The 22,183-nt window shown below is 33.2% G+C and overlaps 1 protein-coding gene across 1 annotated transcript in view; it reads left to right on the forward strand.

Annotated features, from left to right (window-relative positions):
* The window catches only part of LOC132724254 (uncharacterized), a gene marked incomplete at its 3' end in the record, with an annotated part of 80,942 nt that overhangs the window by 18,462 nt on the left and 40,297 nt on the right, over window positions 1–22,183 (forward strand). Inside the window, 3 exon segments of the mRNA XM_060709088.1 lie at window positions 8,147–8,290; window positions 15,959–16,060; window positions 16,693–16,745. Of these exon segments, the coding sequence (XP_060565071.1) occupies window positions 8,147–8,290; window positions 15,959–16,060; window positions 16,693–16,745 (299 nt within the window).

Below are 22,183 nucleotides of genomic sequence, written 5' to 3' on the forward strand. Positions count from 1 at the left end.
TATTGGTTTTAAAAATAGTCTTAAATTAGCATGGAATATTTATAATGATACAAACTTGACAGAAGATGAAAATAATAGATGGCAATTAGTAAGATCTTTAATTGAATAAACTACACTGACATACTGAATTAGATAAATAAATTTAACCGGATAATACCATTCTTAATTAATGTTCTTACATTGTACATATGGTTTTATTATAATGTACTTACTCGAAGGGTATAAAGCTATGTGTGTTGTAATATCTTTATTAAAATGTATAAAATTATACCGATTTCCCCCCATACATACACATCTGTAGTATATTGACAAAAATTCATGGTAACTTATACCTCTTCATATATATATATATATATATATTTTTTTTTTTTTCAATAACAGGCAGCAAAAATATAGCTTTATACTCAAATTTAGTAATTATTTTAATATTCTGTTGTAATGAGGTACTATTATATCTATAAATATGTACTATTATATGTATAAATGTAAAAGAATTTGAAATAAATGGGGTTACCCAGTTGGGGCCTGGAAAAAAAAAAAAAGAAAAAAAGAAACAAGGTTGCCTCTGAAAATTGGGACATTTTTGCTAAATTATCCATGATGCACTACTTATAAGAAATTATTATAATAGTAAAAATACTTAAACAGTCTTCAGGGGGCATCGTATATAGGTCCTGCAACTGACATGTAACAGTAAATTAAAACCATGTTTTTTTTCCATATATTATAATCATATAATTGGTATGATCAGCCACATTGTGAAGTATCTAAACTTCAATCAAATTCAAAGATTATCTGACAGAAGTAAATAATATCAGAACATCCACATTGATCAAATAATTCTTTAAATGATGGATTACATTTAGAATTTCCCAACATCTATAATCCCTTAAGGCATAATCTTTTTAAATGAGATGATTTAAGGAAACATCACAATTATTAGAAAGATTTATTCCATGCAGGGTAAATGAACCTTGATCGTATTTCCTGTAGATTAACATACAGTCAGCTAGACATTTGAATTTAAATAATGTTGCAGCCACTATTGAAAGATATCCTACAATTAATTTATAATGTTTAAATAATTATCCTTTATAATTGGACCTAGCTTACAGCAGGATTAAAGTATGTAGAAAATAATTAGAACTATTGGTCATGTTAATGACATTTAAATGAATTTAAGTTATTTTTTTTAAGCGGTCCCTAATATAGGAAATATAATGAAAGCCTATTATAAGCGGCCAAAAATGTTTTTAGTAACAATGTATTAAGCTTATTGAAACACTCCAATCTGTTCCTGGAACCATCCAGTACTGTTAAAGCAATGAATGTACCGGTTTCTAATGCTCAAGGAAACCACATCGTCGGATACCCACGACTGATAAACATGTCACATAACATGCAATCAATGATAATGGTTCGGCCGTGGGTATCCGACGATGGGAAACCATGGCTTGCCTCTGACTGGGTGACAGAACCAATGCGGTCAGAAATCTTAAGATTAACTAGTCTGACACATTATCCAGTCAGCCAAAATATTTTTATGTCAGGGATATATTAACATAGTGGCAAGGCAAACATGATGATTATCAAATGGAACATAACTTTTGCTTGCATATTTCCTCAGTTATCTCCCTTATGGACATTCTTAATTATAATAATTTAGTACCTATTTTGGAAAGAAAATCAGGACAGGTGCTGTTCTGTCCTGGGGACTACAGTACCCGAGTCTTAGCTGTTGAACACTTGAAGAGAATCAATGAATTTTATATTCACAACAAATTTCTCCAAAATGCATATATTTTAATACTCAATCGGTTAAATAAAAATCCCAGTACATTGTGTATAACAGTTTATTTGTTTAAGCTTAATAATGGAAGAAAAAACCAACAACAAACATTGTGTAGCCATCAAATCATCATTAAATATGCAAAATGTTGGTTAAATTGAAACCGATTATCTACATGCACATCGGAACATTATCATCCTGCCAGGAGAAATATAACTGTATTGATTGTGGGGGTATTTTTGTTATAATAGCAAAACAAAAAATAAATGGAGCTGTATGAATGGAGAGATTTTACAAACAGTTGTCTGGTGAATTACAGATTACAGAAGAGGCTTTGTATTAAAATGATTAATAATTATTATATACATGTATGGTGTTATGAATATACATTGATGTTTACTTCATATATTAGTTTGGGGCGTTTGTGGCTGAGTGGTTTCGGTAAGGTTCAAAAACTGTCAGTCAACCCCGGCCCCCCCCCCCCCCCACAAAAAATAAAAAGAAGACATATTGTGATGCAAGATCTTTCTTGCAAAATTATATAGCAATAAATTTTTGATGATTAGTATGTGTACCCTTGACATTATATTTTAGAGTAAAATGATTGGCTGAGGGATGGACTTTTAGAGTTGAATTGCATCCATTGTTTATCTATGTATGATTGTAAGAAGCAACTCAATGGGTTTGATTTAATGGAGTCTGTGAACAGATGAGGTCACCAGGTTTTGATCTGTAACACTAGAGGTTAGCCAAAATCATCTAACCTGTTTCAATGTGATATGACCTAAATTGTGTTTGTGCACTGTAAAACGAAACCCCCCAAAAAACACAAATGTATGCCATATCTGATGAGTTGTGGCCCTTGCCAGTTTGTCAAATATATGCTCTACATAAAGCTGTTAATTAATTTGTATACTATGCTTTTCATTAACTAGATGTTTTACTACACCATAGATAAAAAAGTGTAATCTATATCAAATACAATATATAAATAATTGTACTGGATTTATAATGTCCAAGTCTTTTTGATCATTAATTTATCACACTGATTACTGCCCTTGATTTTTGAGCTTAAAATAACACTGCTTAGATAAAATGAAAATTGAGTTGACATTTACTTCCATCCTTCTGTACAATAATGCAACTTAATCTTTATTTATGTAGACTTAAAGCTAATATGTCTAAATGCTGGCATCATCAAATCATTAAAAAATATGTCTGTTTCGCGTAGGATGTAAAAAAGTTGTTTCATGTAGGATGTAAACAAGTTAGTATCAGGTGTGGCATATTTTAGAGGGGATTGTTGAAATAAATTGTATTTAAGTTAATTATTGCCTCAAATTTCAAATCAGTAGAATCATTATTTTGGTTCAGAGGCAGACGTCATATAATCCTGACTTAAATTTGCTTCTACTTAATGTCTTACAGTGTCTATAATTGCATGACGAAGCTGTCTTTCCAACTAAGAAAAAGTATGAATTAATCATTATAATATAGCCATTGCATGTTTAAAGTGCAATTCTCAAGATATCTCACACAGAACCACTGGGATTGTCCAAATTTATGCAATTCGGTATAATATGAGTTTTTAGCTCGACTAGCTGTTTAAAGAATTATGAACTATCCAAGGCCCATAAATCTAATGTGGATTTTGACTGAATTGTGGCCTTTTTTGAACTGAGAACAAATCTATATTACCCAGGTTGACTTGTTTTTCTATCACTTAACACTGAAAATAGTTGAGCATGCTGTTCTACCGGCAGCTCTTGTTATATAGTTAATTTTGTATCTAATCAGTTTTATAAGATACAATGTAGTATGATATACAATTTACGTAATTATGGTTTTAATGAAGAATAATAACGGACATTAAGATTATTCTGAAGGTACTGAAATTCATGGCTTGTAATACATTTAATACTAATAACTTTACCACAAGCTCATTTTTTAAACCATCTGCCAACAATATGACCTTAGCTTACATTTAAACCCTGAATCCAGTCACTGAATGTTTTAAAATATTCATTCTATTTTCAGCATCATTGAATTTTTCTTTTCAACATGCTGTATTATTAGTAATACTAGATAGAGCGAAATAATTACATCTTCCCCTTGGTAGTTTGAACAATTCCTCTTGTCTGTTTATAGTAGTATAAAAATAAACATATTTTTAGATTTTGAAAACCACAAGATAAAAATGCAAGCTGTCAGCATTTTATAAAGAATTAGTTTCTTTTATAAAAAATGGAAAAAAACAAAACATGTGTGAATCTGCATGATTTTATTGAATTTGCCCTAACAGTTCATGAAATATGTAATGAATTTGAGTTAAAAATATCTTTTTGCCATTTTAAACATTTATTTATTTACAATAAAGACTTTAACTAAGTAACTTAAGGTGCAAATGGAAAATAATATCAACTCTGGGCAGAGGAATTTTCTTAAACTTTGCATAGTTAAAGGGAAATCTTAAATGAACAAAAGAATGAGGGAGTCACCATCATACTTGTGTTATCTGCCCCTGAAAGATAATTTTGAAATTTTCACATTCTTGTTCTTTTTTCGGATTTTTGTATGTCTAATTCTACTTTCATGTTTTAAGCATTTCAGATTTCTCAATTCAAACTTTAAAGCCCTAACAGAACACCATACATTTTGTTTTAAGTCATATATAATCATGAAAAAATGGGCACTAAAACAAAATATTCCGCACTTACGCACATTGTCAATCAATGTGGGTGGTCTCTTTGGCCAGTCTCTATCTTTTCATTTAATTATTTTAACAGTGAGTGCCCGTTATAAATTCAGGCAGGTATTTAAAATCACATAAATTACTATATTGGGTTTCAAATGTTAACCTAATGTATACAAGAGGGGTTGGAGTAATTGAAAATTAAATCAGGTAATGATGTGTCATATTTTTTGAAAGAAAGATATTTGTAGGATAATTATCCCTGACCATGATTTTTTCTTTGTAGTAATTGAAAAAATCCTACCAAGAAGCATGTCTTACAACTTTTAAGCAAAAGAAAGTATATATGTATACATTTTTTTTCTTCCAATACAAGAGTTATTAAAATTCGAATAAGCTGATATAGCATCTTGATTTCTGCTAGAGTTTAGGACAATACATACGGGGATATTTTAAAATTTTTGATCTTTCTTCTTTAGTTGATATCGCCTACTTTGAAATTGGGTGAAGTTAAAATATTGTATTTAGCCATTGGCTAGGTGGGCAAAAATAATGAAAGATTGTATTTTCTTAACTTTCTTAATTTAATTTCTGGAATCTAAAAAAATCTGCTCAATTTTTCACCAGTCATTCTTAATCAGTTTTAAAATGATTTGGAAGCAAAATGTATCAATAGTCTGGATACAATTGAGAGCCGACTGTAGAATATTTAGACGCACGCTGCTACATGCCTGTGATTATTGACTTCGTACAAGCAACTTCTCTGACTTAACATGCTGATCATTGTCTGTTAGAATCAATATACCATGTAAAAGAACTCAATTGTTTCCTGGAATTATTTGGATCAATATGTGTGCCTTTGGGGTCATTTTTTGCTCCTTCTTTGGCATCTCGTAAGGGTGTAAAATTGTCTGGGAGACGATATATCAGCATTTGGGGAAAAACAATTTAATCAACAAGTTTTATTTGTATGACTGTAAAATTTGTATTGGAAGAATAGTTGATGAATAGGGTATCAGTTTTGGGAAATAAAACACCACTTTATGTCAACCTTTATATTGTTAATTTAGCGAGGGGCAATTAATTGTTCATACAGAATGAAGGATGCCAAATAAGAAATTGGAAGAAAGGTCAATTATAACTGGAAAAATGTCAATTACCACTTTCAATTCTGAAATTTTATTTGAATTCATGCAACCGAGAATGCATGTATCACCTTTATATTGAAGAAAAATACAAGTATTAGGCTATGAAAAGATATCTTATTGTTTGTAAAGGGAGAAGTCATCAACCTAATAATATATTTTTGTTTGTTTTTATTACTCAATGAAATTTCATTTAAATTGTCTCGTTTAATTCAGGTCCTTCAATTTAATTTGCTTATATTATTATCTGCAGTTGGAACATCCTGGATTGTTAAATGAAAGGGTAAAAAAGTTGCGATGGTTGTTAATTGATGAAAAAGAGATAAAAAAGTAAATCACATGTGTTCAGTCATGACCTTTTGACCTTTTAACATAAAAAACTAAATGTATTGCAACAGATGCAGAGCATAAAATATTTAGATCTGAGGAGGGAAAAAAATCCACAGAAATCCATGCAGTTGGTAGATTGTTATCTGTTGGAACATCTAGTGAGCTAGATTGCTGATTATATTCCTACACAGTGGTACTACTTTTTTGTCTGAGATGTTAAAAGGTTCAAAAAATGCTTTTAAGCCAGAGTATTATCTTTGCACAATAAGGTGTTTGTTTTCATGTGTACTGATACCAACTGTCAGGAATAAGAAATAAAGTCATCTATATAGGTGGTACATTCCAGGTGTCTGTGACTGCAGCTGCAAAACCTGTAATGTCACTGTATTTTTGTTTGCATTTCAAACTTACATGTATATTATGGGCACAGCAGTAACACCAAACTTGTTCTTTAAAGCCAAGGGTTACAAGTTCAAACCCTTAACTGCTAGTGTATACATCAGTTTTAGTTACTAATTAAGTTACAGACACATTATGCCTCAGAAATAATTAATTTTAACTTCTAATTTTAACTTAAATTTTACAACTAAATGTGTAATAATTTGTCATTAAAGTAGCAAAATGACTATCTTGACTTCCATACAAAATACTAACTTCCAATTGCCAAATAGCAACAGGAGGCTCAAAAATATTATTCCCTTTCCACTGCCCAGTAGATCAGTTTTCTGTCTTTTCTGGCATGTCTGTCAAGACATGGTTTTGAAATCTGAAGGCCTGTGCAAGCTAAACTGTTACCACTTTCTTATGTCCAATATGCCACTTGAAGGATTATAAATGTCAACATACTTGATTAAAATATTCACCTAAACAAGTTCAGAACCTCAGAGTATGCCACAAATTTGATGGCTGTAGGTCCACTGGTCACCATTGACAGTAAAATGTAAATTCAACAGAAAAAAAAGTTTTGAAACAAAAGAAAAGTCTAACATAGTACAGCTGTATCATAAATTTATTATTTAATGTATTTCCAGCCAAATACTGATAAGCCTTTTTCTCTCACTCTATTTTGTATATTTTTTATAGGGTTAAAGCCTTGATTGGCACTTAGATGTAATAAGGAAGTTCTGTAGATTTTATTAGATGTTTTTAAGATATTTCCATGGCATAAAGATAACATTTCAAGTAGTCAGATGTTTTAACTCATTTGTATTTTATATATATATATCAGTGTTACAGACTCCCAACAGGAACAAAATAAACAGGGAGATTCCAAGAAGAATTATATACATGTATTTGTTTCTTTTATTTTTTGAAACTTAGCAAAATTTTATGAATTTATCAAATTTATTTATTGTATGTATCATTTTCTAGAGATAAATTAATTGATAAATTTTGCAAAATATCAGACTGAATATCTTGAATGTCATTAATATGGGTTTTCTGTTATTAAATGTTTCCAACAGTTATTGTACAGTCTTACTTGGAATATAACAAATCATATCACCTTGGAGACAGCCACATACACCAGACTAAAAAAACCACTAAATTTTGTACCCAGGAACACATATGTGTTTTATTAATAAAAGGGGACTCACATAAAATTTGGAATAAACTTGCAAGAATTGGATGACAGAATATTATAATTAAGTACCAAACATTACTCTCAAGAAAAGCACTTTTCTAATTAGATTAAATCATTACAGTATGACTTGATATTAGGGGCAAATCTGTGCACATTAAAGCCTGTTAACCTTTAGCTTGTTGCAGCAATAGATTGCAGCCATAGGGCCACACTGAGTGCAGACCAAGATACTTGCTAATGAGAGGCATGTGGGCTTGAACCCAGTTTTGAATGTGTAACTCGGGCTTGGACCCATTTTGGGTTTGTTACTTCAGGGCTTGAACCCATTTTTGGGTGTGTTACTCGGGCTTGAACTCATTTTTGGGTGTGTTACTCGGGCTTGAACCTATTTTTCAATTTTGAGTGTGTTACTCGTCTGGTGTAATGTTTCTTAGATGTAGCTAAATCATAAATGTCAACAAAGACCATAACATCTGTTCTTTATATAATGATATTAATACTTGTTTGACTTTATAATGTATGTATAAATGGATGTGACTGTAAATGAATAAACTTTAAACCAAATGTTATGATTCAGTAACTTATAACTTTTCATTTTATCATTTCAGAACTTGGCACCCTGTTGGAGCAGTCTGACAGCGCTTGCAATCAAGTATGCGAGTGAACTTTGTACATGTGTTGAAGATGTTCTCGATAGACTAGAAGATCTAAGATGGTGGCAGATCACGGAGGACACTGTCTCCATATATACGGTATTAATTTATTTCATCTCATCTCATATTGCTTTTCTGTTTGTCAAATTTAACTTGAGAAGCATTAGGAACCACTCATATTGCTGAGTATTACAGCAGCCCTGTAAATCAGAAGCGCTCAGTAAATGGTTGTTGGTTTGATCCTTGGCCAGGTTATACCAAAGGCCATATAGAGAAATGGTACATTAGCAGCTTCCTTGCCTGGCCAGTATAGCTCTGTAAGATTAGTCAGTCTCAGGATAGTTGTGATAATTATCACTGTCTGAAACAATTTACTGTTAGATGTGCATTATTGCATATTTGGATTTCTGTAGGATGAAAAAGGAAAATGCTAGTGAAAACTGGTTGACTTAGAATGCTCCTAAAGCCTTGTGTTTCAATAGGATAGAAAATGCCATTTAAATTTAGGCCACAACTGCACCAAAACACCCAGATAATTTTGTTTCATTGTACCAGTACAACGTTTATATGCCAAATACTCACAAAAATGGCAAATCATGCTTTAATTACAAATATAGTATCAAAAAGTGCACAAATGAGATCTAAAAAATTGATAAAGGTGACATCACACCTAAATCATGTTCAACATCATTTGACACAACACTGAAGTACATCAAATGGTGTAAAAATTTAAATACAATATTCTTACCACAGGTATAAACTGAAAAAAACAACTGTTAGATATTACAAAAAAGTAACAAATATTAGTCATTCTGTTTTAAAAGTTCTTGAAGTCACGTTTTACTCTAATCACCACAATTTAATGAAGGATTTTTAAAATAGAACCTGGGAGACGGGACCCCCTGAAGTCTCAATGGCTATATAATCAAGGTACAAATGGGTACTCAATAGATGATCGAAGTTTTCTTAATGAAAACCAATTACATATTTAAGAATACTAGAAAATATGTAATAATAGCGTGTTATAACCCAGCACAGTGTCTGAGAGGGGCTTAATTATTAAGATAAAATTAATCATTCTTTGTATTTTTCGAGGTGAATTAATTGTGGTGTTAGTTTATTTAAAATAAGTCACATAATTATCTTAAAAGATTTTTGAATGTTTGAGAAGTATTGATATAATTTGCTTGCTAACTGGTAAAGAATTCGTATACATTCAGTTGTTAATACTGAAGTATTGATCTAAAAGCTGTACAAATTATTAGCCTAATTCACTGTCCTGTACAAGGAGAAAAAGTTTTTTTCAAATTTTTTTAACAAAACATTGATTTTTCAATGGGAAAACAATTTGTACAAGTGTTTATATCTTGTCAATAAGTTTAAGTTAATCACTCAGGCCTATCGGCCTTCGTGATTATATTACTACGCATTTGAACTCAAACCGTGCATTATTCTACAACAAAGCACTCAGAATTGATATCTATTTCCTAAATATAGTATCAAAAAGTGCATTAATAAGATCTGAAAAATTGATAAAGGTGACATCACACCTAAATCATGTTCAACATCATTTGACACAACACTGAAGTACATCAAATGGTGTAAAAATTTAAATACAATATTCTTACCACAGGTATGAACTGAAAAAAAAAAACAACTGATATTAGTCATTCTGTTGAATATGAATCTTTTAAAAGTTCTTGAAGTCACGTTTTACTCTAATCACCACAATTTAATGAAGGATTTTTAAAATAGAACCTGGGAGACGGGACCCCCTGAAGTCTCAATGGCTATATAATCAAGGTACAAATGGGTACTCAATAGATGATCGAAGTTTTCTTAATGAAAACCAATTACATATTTAAGAATACTAGAAAATATGTAATAATAGCGTGTTATAACCCAGCACAGTGTCTGAGAGGGGCTTAATTATTAAGATAAATTAATCATCCTTTGTATTTTTCGAGGTGAATTAATTGTGGTGTTAGTTTATTTAAAATAAGTCACATAATTATCTTAAAAGATTTTTGAATGTTTGAGAAGTATTGATATAATTTGCTTGCTAACTGGTAAAGAATTCGTATACATTCAGTTGTTAATACTGAAGTATTGATCTAAAAGCTGTACAAATTATTAGCCTAATTCACTGTCCTGTACAAGGAGAAAAGTTTTTTTCAAATTTTTTAACAAAACATTGATTTTTCAATGGGAAAACAATTTGTACAAGTGTTTATATCTTGTCAATAAGTTTAAGTTAAATCGACTGCATTATTCATTGAATAAGATTATATGTATACTCTCTTGTTGCCGACATGAATCACCATTATTAAATAAACATTATACCGAAACATTATCTTGATTAATTGCTGCGCGTGGTGATAATAGATTAAAAAATTTTGGTGGTGGCTAAGATTTGTCATTCTTAAAACATACTCTGCATTTTGTGTTTGATGTCAGTGCGGCGGATTATAATTATATGTATCATCGTAAGATGACAAAATAGATAAAAATATATGCATTAAAATTACGTCATCATGACCTTTTTTCCGTTTTCCGACTCCGTTTAATTTTTTATATTTTTTTTTGGCAATAAATTACCACAGACAGGTTTTATGGATTGTAAAGTTTTTTTATTAGTAGATCTAGCTTGAATCATTCATAAAATGTGCAATTTAATTGCTATGGTTGGATATAACTGGGAGAGAATTTAGCTATATTATAATCATATAACCGTTAGGTTATAATAGATGGAATATTATGATCAATTTAAGACCATCCTACTGCATATATATCATAGCAGATGTCTTCTCCTCATGGTCAAGGTCTAAAAGCTATTTTGGTTTGTTATTTGTAAAGCTGGATTCACCATTATGATAATATTGATAAAAGCCATCCAAACCGGTGCAGTCTCGATTAAGTCGTTCCTTCTATTTTAACAGGGAAAATATCCCAAATCTCAGGGTCTATTAATACTTAAAAGGTGGACAGAAACCCTCCCATCAAATTATAGGGATGCAGCAGAAGTCCAGGGAATGTGGCTTTAGAAACTAGTGACCCACATTAAAAACTATGATGGCCATTTACAAAAGGAAGGCTTATTTTTGTCTAAATCATAAATTTTTTAGAAGGAGGCTTAATTTGCCCCACATTCTTTGAGATATCTTGTATATATTGTCATTGTAACTTTAAATATAATCCAACTTTAAAGGAAAATATTATTTCTATATGTCTAAATAATTGACAACAAATCTACCAATGTGAATGTTTACATATGATGATTATCAAATAATTGATTGTGTTGTGTTTACAATAAACATTTTTTGTTTGGTGTTTTGTGCATTGAAGCATTATTAATACATGTAGTAATTTTTATAAATGTCCACAAATAAATACCTCGCACCAACACAGTAAAGATTATGTGAAGACTTTCCAGCTTTACTGGTGGAGGTAGATCTCAGCATGCCTCTCTGCACCTTATTTCAGGCATAAATGGGCACCTCAGTAGAACCACCGACGTTCCGTAAGTTAGTTGGACTAAAGCATTCCCACATAAAAGAGCCAGAAGACACTTGCATGGCTCAAACTTACAGTGGTTTGGCTTAACTTTAATTATTTGCGACTCTGTTGAGGACTAAGCCTTTAAATAAAATCTTGATAAACTTAAAAGGATGTTAAAAACTAAAACGGAATTATATAAATGCTGCTATAAAATACTAGTAACTAAAAATGTGTCACAGTCCTTATGAAAATAACAACTGAACCAATTTTGTACTACATTCCTTTCTATCAAATAACAAAAAGTATTTTGTACCCATAGGTTATACAAATACACCATTATTGCAATGGGATATATTAAAGTGTATCAAATTCTGATCAAAGTAATTGAAACTTTATTATTGGAGGTATAAATAATACTGTGTTATAATATATTTATACCCCCACACAACAAAGTTGTAAGGGGGGTATACTGGAATCAGCTTGTCCGTCCGTCCGGCTGTCCGTCGGTTTTTTCTTGTCCGCCCAATAACTTAAGATTCCTTTGACCCTTAGTCTTCATATTTGGCATGGAGGTTAGTCATGATTAGTAGATAACCCCTATTGATTTTGAGGTCACCAGGTCAAAGGTCAAGGTCACAGGGGCCTTGACTTCAAAAAGCTTGTCCGCCCAATAACTTAAGATTCCTTTGACCCACAGTCTTCATATTTCGCATGGAGGCTAGTCATGATAAGTAGATGACCCCTATTGACTTTGAGGTCACCAGGTCAAAGGTCAAAGTCACAGGGGCCTTGACTTCAAAAAGCTTGTCCGCCCAATAACTTAAGATTCCTTTGACCCACAGTCTTCATATTTGGCATGGAGGCTAGTCATGATAAGTAGATGACCCCTATTGACTTTGAGGTCACCAGGTCAAAGGTCAAGGTCACAGGGGCCTTGACTTCAAAAAGCTTGTCCGCCCAATAACTTAAGATTCCTTTGACCCACAGTCTTCATATTTCGCATGGAGGTTAGTCATGATTAGTAGATGACCCATATTGACTTTGAGGTCACCAGGTCAAAGGTCAAGGTCACAGGGGCCTTGACTTCAAAAAGCTTGTCCGCCCTATAACTTAAGATTCCTTTGACCCACAGTCTTCATATTTGGCATGGAGGTTAGTCATGATTAGCAGATGACCCCTATTGATTTTGAGGTCACCAGGTCAAAGGTCAAGGTCACAGGGGCCTTGACTTCAAAAAGCTTGTCCGCCCAATAATTTAAGATTCCTTTGACCCACAGTCTTCATATTTGAAATGGAGGTTAGTCATGATTAGTAGATGACCCCTATTGATTTTGAGGTCACCAGGTCAAAGGTCAAGGTCACAGGGACTTTGACTTCAAAAAGCTTGTCCGCCCAATAACTTAAGATTCCTTTGACCCACAGTCTTCATATTTCGCATGGAGGTTAGTCATGATTAGTAGATGACCCATATTGACTTTGAGGTCACCAGGTCAAAGGTCAAGGTCACAGGGGCCTTGACTTCAAAAAGCTTGTCCGCCCTATAACTTAAGATTCCTTTGACCCACAGTCTTCATATTTGGCATGGAGGGTAGTCATGATTAGTAGATGACCCCTATTGATTTTGAGGTCACCAGGTCAAAGGTCAAGGTCACAGGGGCCTTGACTTCAAAAAGCTTGTCCGCCCAATAATTTAAGATTCCTTTGACCCACAGTCTTCATATTTGAAATGGAGGTTAGTCATGATTAGTAGATGACCCCTATTGATTTTGAGGTCACCAGGTCAAAGGTCAAGGTCACAGGGACTTTGACTTCAAAAAGTTTGTCTGCCTAATAACTTAAGATTCCTTTGACCCACAGTCTTCATATTTGGCATGGATGTTGATCATGACTATAAGGTGACCCCTATTGATTTTGAGGTCACTGGGTCAAAGGTCAAGGTCACAGGAACTTTGACAAAAAAAAGTTTTTCTTCTCAATTGCTAAAGAATGTCCTGTCGGCAATGTATTGATTTTGACATTTTCACATTTGAAGCATGTAGAATACATAACTTAGCAATGCACTGGCTTAGTAACCTCAGATTTGGCAGGGAGGTTGTCCTTGAGCTCTAAATGGCCACTGTTGATTCTGACAAAGTGGTATGCGGGGGTATTCACGCCATGATAGTGGCAGTTCTAGTTATATTATTGAATATTCTGTTATTTGTATTTGTTTATGATGTATATGTAAAATACTATGATTCCTTTTAAACTAATTTAAATTTCAAATTGATGTAATATTTCTCTCATTTATGCACCTGGGTGTACATTTGGGCCTCAAACCCACTCTTAGCAGTGAAGGAATATTACAATGTATTATAGTAGTGAAATGAGCCAGGGTTTTGCCTGCACTGCTGGGTCAAATTATTGGTTTTATAAATGTCAATGAAGGGGGCAAAGAGGGTAAAACCAACAAGCTATGCAGGAGAGTTTACTGTCTGAGGAGCATATAAGCTTGTTTGATAATTCACAAGTTTAAGTAAAGCTTTACCCTAGGGCTTTGGGGCAGAGGATTAGGTGGGTAGGCTGGGGTTCAGTATATACCTATACCTTATAACTGGTGTATTAATATTATTTCACAGTATTACTTTAACCAGCAACATTCACCATATTGATGCCCTGCTAACAAAATATAATATTAAAGAATAGCACTGCAGTCTCAGACAGGAGTTTACACCATTATGCATGGCTGCTGACTCATTTACAATTTTAATTCTTTTCAATAATTGGTCATATTAAAAATGGACAAATTTAAAATTTAAAACATTACAAGTCCCTTCTACAAATTTTAAGCATCGATATAGGTGTTATGTAAAGTATTAAATAGTTGAACACAGCTATTCGGAGTTGAAACATTGTTCTGTTAACCAATACCAGATTTTAAGATGGTTAATTTTATCACAATTTCGGTACAAAGAACAGCTCTACAGTAGTTGAAGACTTGACAGCAAAGGTTTGATTACTAAATAAACAGTTTTTGCGACCATGAAAAGACCGTGTAAATACAGGTCATTTGTCAACGTTCTGCTTAAACTAACATGAGTGACCTCAGTGTCATACTTGGTGTGAATTCGGAAATCTGATTGATACTTTTAAAGGCATTTTAAAAAAAAGCTGTTGTACACATGCTTGTTATTTTGATGATGATTGGGGCATTTCCGCAGGATGACCCGACCCACCCTTTCCCATGCTTTTATTTCATTCATTAAAGATTTCCTTACCTCACCTTAAGACAGCCATTCATTTAATTTAGAGGAAAAAAAATAACAAAAAAGAAGCTGTTGTTGTTTGAATAGTAAATTGATAACAGGTTCCTTTTTCGGTGCAGGCTCATATTTCAGAACAGTATCCGAGATTGATTAATGACTGATGTTGAGTTAAGGACAGTATGCTTGGGAAAATATTTTGTTATTTGTAGGTTGGGTGCATTTTAATCAGTAGCAATTTATTCAAATAAACTTTTGACAAGAACCAGTAATTCCATTAAACCAGTAATTCCTAATGGAATTACTTCTTTCTTAATGGTATTAAAAACTAGTTTTTATGAATGTAGGTGGTCTGAGAGAGTGTTCTTTTTAATTAAGGAAAGAGACAATTTTACTACAATTACAACAATTTTATATAAGATTCTTAATTGTAAGAATTTTAAGTTTACAATATAATGTAATTGTTGTTAAAAGTTTACAGATTGTATAGCAGTTATAAAATGTTCTTAATTTACTTTTAAAGTGTTTTACAATACCTACGTGTATGCAACAATTCTACATCTGTATTTTTTTCATTTCTGTCTGTCAATAAATTTTAACCTTTAACTGAACATTAAAAAAATTAATGTCATAAAATGAATGATAATTATAGTTTAACACATAAGGCTTCTGGGGAGGGGGAAGGGGGTTTGAGTTAAGTCAATGTTTATGGTCACTGATTGCAAGCGAGTTTCTTGCTGTTGGTTGGATTTTTCATCCTTGCCTTGACTTTGGATTCTTTTATACAATTAAGTAATTCAATTTATCACATGCCCCAAATAAGAAGAGTTTACAGTTTCATCTTACTGTATGACAGTATCACTAACATCTGTCGTGATTTATAATTGCTTGTATACCCATATGACGTCATGTTGCAATATATGCACGCCCATGCCATATCATATTTATGTTGCCCCAAAAATTGCACAGGTATGTGATTTAGTTACTTTGGTTACCATTTCTAATTTAGTTCTTTTTCTATTTTCAGCCTCCATCAATGACATCATCTACAATGGAGGATCCCTACTACCCTTCCCTATACTCGTGCTCCCCTAGAGGCGGACCACCACCTATACCGTCTGTGCCACCGGTAAGTATGCAGGTTGGTGTGGTAACAGGGATTTTGGCCATCATAAATAAACACACAGATTAACTGTTTAATTATAAACTATTTTTCTTAATGATGTATTAAATCAAGGCAGCCCCCTTGTGGCTGTTTGTTTGCCTTTGAAGGTTGAGGCATCAGAATTGCAGCCACCATTTATATCTGTGTGATTATCACAAGAATAGACTAAATGGGTTTGAATTACTGGAATCTTTGCATATCTTAGCTCAAGCAGGTGAAGTGGTTTGGACCATGGTGTTGCTTTTAAGTTTGTAACACCCGAGAGTAGCCAAAATCATCTTTCCTGTTTCGACGCCGTGTGACCTAAATTGCGACCTAAAGTGCACTGTAAACCAAACAAAACAAAAACTAATTCAAGGCTGGCTTCAAAAAATTAACATAGAGAAAGGTAAAATGTCAATTCACTGCTAACAATAATATTTGCTATTGTCTAGACATTATTCATTAATATGTTTTACATGGTATTCTACATACATTAAACATATTGTATATACATGTATGTCATTGTATAAAATGTACTGTATATAATATAATATTATATCATGCAATGTTGTATCATAAATTATATAAGGTTTTATATATTTATATATTTTCAGCCCGAAGGAAGTCATATTGATGGATACGGGCAGTTACAAAGTATTCATACAAGGTAAGGAAAAAAAAACATTGGTGACAGTGCACCCACTGGAGTTTGGAACAGTGTGTGATATCAGTGTCTATACCAAGTTCACAGAACAGTCTATCATGCCAGTGAAAACACCCACTTAACAGTACATACATACTATTTATCATAACCAGTAAACACATCCAGTTCTTGGTATAAAGTCTATTTGTCATACCCGAGACCAAACTTTGTTCTTGGTAGATATTTTATTATACTAGTGAACACATCCTCTTACCGGTACAGTCAATTTATCTTTCCCAGTTACCATAACAGTTAATTTATCATTCCCAGTTACCATAACAGTCAATTTATCATTCCCAGTTACCATAACAGTCAATTTATCATTCCCAGTTACCATAACAGTTAATTTATCATTCCCAGTTACCATAACAGTCAATTTATCATTCCCAGTTACCATAACAGTTAATTTATCATTCCCAGTTACCATAACAGTTAATTTATCATTCCCAGTTACCATAACAGTCAATTTATCATTCCCAGTTACCATAACAGTTAATTTATCATTCCCAGTTACCATAACAGTCAATTTATCATTCCCAAGACTGCACCTTGTTACCTGTACAGTAGATTTATCATTTCAAGTACCAAACCCTGTTACTGGTTTCAGTCAATTTACCATTTCCAGGTACAGATACAGTCAATTTATCAATACCAGTTAGATACAGTCAGTTTATTATTCCCAGTTACCTGTGAAGTAGATTTATCATTTCCAGGACCAAACCCTGTTACTGGTACAGTCAATTTACCATTGTCAGTTATCTATACAGTCAATTTATCATTACCAGGTACTTGTACAGTTGATTTATCATTTCCAGGACCAAATCCTATTACTGGCACAGTCAATTTTATCATTCCCAGGTACCTGTACAGTCAGTTTATCATCACCAGTTACCTATACAGTCAATTTATTGTTCCCACTGACCATTGTCAGTTATCTATACAGTCAATTTATCATTACCAGGTACTTGTACAGTTGATTTATCATTTCCAGGACCAAATCCTATTACTGGCACAGTCAATTTTATCATTCCCAGGTACCTGTACAGTCAGTTTATCATCACCAGTTATCTATACAGTCAATTTATTGTTCCAACTGACCATTGTCAGTTATCTATACAGTCAATTTATCATTACCAGGTACTTGTACAGTTGATTTATCATTTCAAGGGCCAAACTCTGTTACTGATACAGTCAATTGATCATTCCCAGTGACAAGATACAGTTGATTTATCATTCCCTTTACCACACCTAGTTGATGATACAAACAATCCCATTTTTTGATGACAATTTTTTCTAGGTTAAGAAAAATGTAAGAAAGGAGAATCAACAAAAATGATTTTAATGTATAACCAAACTAAATGACTTGATATATTTTAAAAACCTATAATTTACAGTGACCCAATCCCGTATTTATACCACAAAATACAATAGTTGTTTTTTTTCTTATTTCCTTTCTGTTTGAAACTGGTCGACTGGGAATCTCAGATTGACATTAGGAAAGACATAAATTTCATTCACAAGTCTTGAAACATTTTCCCACAAGGCACCCTTATTGGATTTTCTACAACTTCTATTGTTTAAAGCAATTTGTTTAGGTGTTAAATTGACTTATTGTCTTACACATTAGATAAATTGCTGGAATCCTACTGAGAGCTGTTTTTATGAGGTTGTTGTTTGAATGAAAGCTTTTGTGATTCAAAATAAGTGTTGGTCATGCAATTATACCACATTGTTTTCCCTACTTTTTTGTTCAATGGGTTAACCTTATATTGAATTAGAAACTGTCCATTGTGAAATTAAAGTAACTCCACTGAGGTATAAAAGCCCCAAAACATAAAATTTGAATTGCCTACATGGATCAGCTTGGGTGCTTAATACAGAAAGATATACAAACGATAGTTAAGAAATACAAAAAAAATCCATATTGAAAATCATATTTGTGTGCTATTTACAGCTCGATGTTTGTGAAAAACGCATTTTTCACAATAAAAATAATTATTCTGGAAAAACAAAGTGAGCTAATGATCTGTAATTTTGCACAAAATTTATTGATCTAGACCTACATTAAATAGAATATTAATCTCGAAAAAATTATTTCCAGTCATGTCATTTCAAAAACGTCAGTGGAGTCCCTTTAAGGAATTTTGGTATTGAAATACTAATAATTAGCAACAGACGGATTCTAGTGGTAGTCCACGCTTGTCTGACTGCACCAGTCCTATACAACTCATTACCCCATAATGCACTTGAGCCGTGTCATGACAAAACCAACATAGTGCGTTTGCGACCAGCATGGATCCAGACCAGCCTGCGCATCCGCGCAGTCTGATCAGGATCCATGCTGTTCACAGGCTGGTCTGGATCTATGCTGGACGCAAAACCACATTGTTGGTTTTGTCGTGACGCGGCTCACTTGTCACCTCTGTATTTCTATTCATGGGGTTTGATACAGATGACTTTTAAGGTTTACAGATCTCTTGTTAATATGTAGACATTGTTAAAGCATTTTGAAACTGCATGCAATAATTCTGTCATTTCTATTAAATGAGAGGTCATGCTGTCTATTATGGTCTACAGAGTTGCATCCTTGTATGGTTAAATTGATTCATGAATAAATGATAGGTTGTATAGATTGAGTCATATTTTTGAGTGCTTAGTCTACTGGCTGCTGCACACATTTTATGAGTTTTACTAACAATGGTGCCAGTCTGATCAATGTAAATATTCTAATCTTGTCACTTAGTTTCTGCTTAGTTGAAAACCAGTCTGCTGAAAACAGCAGCTTGTATTTTAAAGTACAGAATGGATAAAAAATGGATAAAAATGTCAATACTGAAGATTTAGAATGCCGAAATTCTAATACTTTCTTAAATCCATACATCTATCTGCAACATGGTCATGTCATATTGTGAAAATATAATTTGAGCTTCTTTTTTTTTAAGTCAATAGTCTGGTACCTTTTACCCTTAAGCTATAGTGGACCCACAAGAGATCTAAGCCTTTGCCACCAGTATAAAATTCTGGAAAAGGCCTGATCTCATGTAAACATTGAAATAAAAGTAGAATATAAAGCCAGTATAAATTTGAGCAAGGCCAGCCTGCTGACCTGGCTATTCTGATACTAGAAGGGTCAATCCATTATTATAAATACAAATTTAGTTAGAAGGTAACATAGACCATAGACTGGTAACATTAAATCACAGATCCAGCTGATATGGTTGTGGTGTACCAGTCTGCTAGGGTTCAACAACATGATGTAGGTGTTGCTTTATGTGTTTTCTTCTGATAATACTGCCACAACAAGTGTATTTATTCTTGATAAATAATTATGCGGATGGGAAATATGTCTGATCATGGGTGATAACAGGCTCTATTGTGGATATAATTGTGATTTACTTATCTTCAGAAGCTTGTTTTTCTGTAACTGATATTTCGCAGGTCTGCATGCAAACAAAAAATACCTATATAATGAAACATGCAATAAAAAAAACACATGATAGCATTTAGAATGGAATTTTTCTTGTCGGTTGTTTAGGGGGTAGCTAGTACAGATATTTTGTAATCGACAATTCAGATGGGTTTATAGTTTTGTGTTATTGCGTAACACGTTTCCATTCTGTTTACGTGGATCTGTTTAACACATATACAAGCACAATTTGTGTGCATTTTTGAAATGCATTAGGTGTTATTATAAGTAATACACTCAGACTAAAGGTGCCATGTAATCTTGGCTGCTTGAGTGACTTGTACCACTGACCTAAAAGTTCTAATATTGACTGGAATACTAGTCTCCCCTACCTTGCCAGCTGGGATCATTATTTCCAGATAGGATGGAAACACCCTCGAGCCAGTCTACAAATTACAAATTAGTGATTCAATTTTCTAACAATGAAGCTTTATAATACTTAGTATTAATATGATTACCTTAACCAGCTAGATTCTCTAAATATCTTAAATGGACTTGTCCAATTCTTTCAATATGGACAAAACCATTCATCTGTATTAGAGGAAATTCAAAATATGCACGGACTGAAAAGCGAACACTGCAGATCAATGTATATTTCAGGCTTGGATATGCCGGCTGTTCTCGGTCCATTGCATGTTGATGCCAGCAGGCTGTTGGTTAATATCTTTTTGTCCATGCTTTAAGGCAAAGCTGGAAAAAATTTGTTGAACATAAGAAAAGCCCCTGAATTATACAGATATCAACATTTCCTACATATGGTCTACCTTTTTACAGGAAGATATAAGACCATCAGCCTCCAGTGTGACATTTAATGGACAGCAGCATAGATTGGTGTTAGTTTAGCTAGACAGGCCAAATTAATCAAATATATTCCCTACTTGTCTAATTATCTACTGGCAGGGACTGCTTGCTAATTTGATAACTTGATCAAATTTTGGTCAGTAATTACCTAGTAATTGATCACAGTGAAGGAACTGTAAATGTTTTGGCAGAAGAAAATGTGTGATTGCCTTATTGGCGCCATTTTGTTCTGTGTTTCCAGTCATTGCAGTCAAAAGGTGTTGACCATGGTTGAGTGACAGTGATTTAATTACAAGTATTTTTTTTGGCAATGTCCTTAAATTTCCAATTTAGTAAGAAACCTTTTTTGCCAACATCTAGAATTAACAATTTAGGTTGTAATATAATTGTTATTGTTTTCTATTTTTAGCTCACCTGTCACAAAGTGACAGGGTGAGCTTTTGTGATCGCTTTTCGTCCGGCGTCCGTCCGTCGTCCGTCCGTCGTCCGTCCGTCCGTAAACTTTTGCTTTAAATGACATCTCCTCATAAACCACTGAGCCAATTTCATCCAAACTTCACAGGAATGTTCCTTTGGTGGTCACCTTTAAAAATTGTTCAAAGAATTTAATTCCATGCAGAACTCTGGTTGCCATGGCAACCGAAAGAAAAATCTTTAAATATCTTCTTTTAAACAACCCTAAGAGCTAGAGCTTAGATATTTGGCATGAAACATCTTCTAATGAGTGTCTACCAAGTTTGTTCAAATAAAAGCCCTGGGGTCAAAATTGGCCCCGCCCCGGGGGGTCATTGATTTTCCCTATATGCATATAGTAAAAACTTAAAGAATTTTCTTTTAAAGAACCGTAAGAGCTAGAGCTAAGATATTTGGCATGGAACATCTTCTAGTGAGTGTCTACCAAGTTTGTTCAAATAAAAGCCCTGGGGTCAAAATTGGCCCCGCCCCAGGGGGTCATTGATTTTCCCTATATTCATATAGTAAAAACTTAAAAAATCTTCTTTTAATGAACTTTAAGAGCTAGAGCTTAGATATTTGGTATGAAACATCTTCTAGTGAATGTCTACCAAGTTTGTTCAAATAAAAGCCCAGGGGTCAAAATTGGCCCCGCCCCAGGGGGTCATTGATTTTCCCTATA

This window comes from Ruditapes philippinarum, unplaced genomic scaffold (assembly GCF_026571515.1).
Source record: "Ruditapes philippinarum isolate M1 unplaced genomic scaffold, ASM2657151v2 ctg1525_1_1_1_1, whole genome shotgun sequence".
NCBI lineage: Eukaryota > Metazoa > Mollusca > Bivalvia > Venerida > Veneridae > Ruditapes > Ruditapes philippinarum.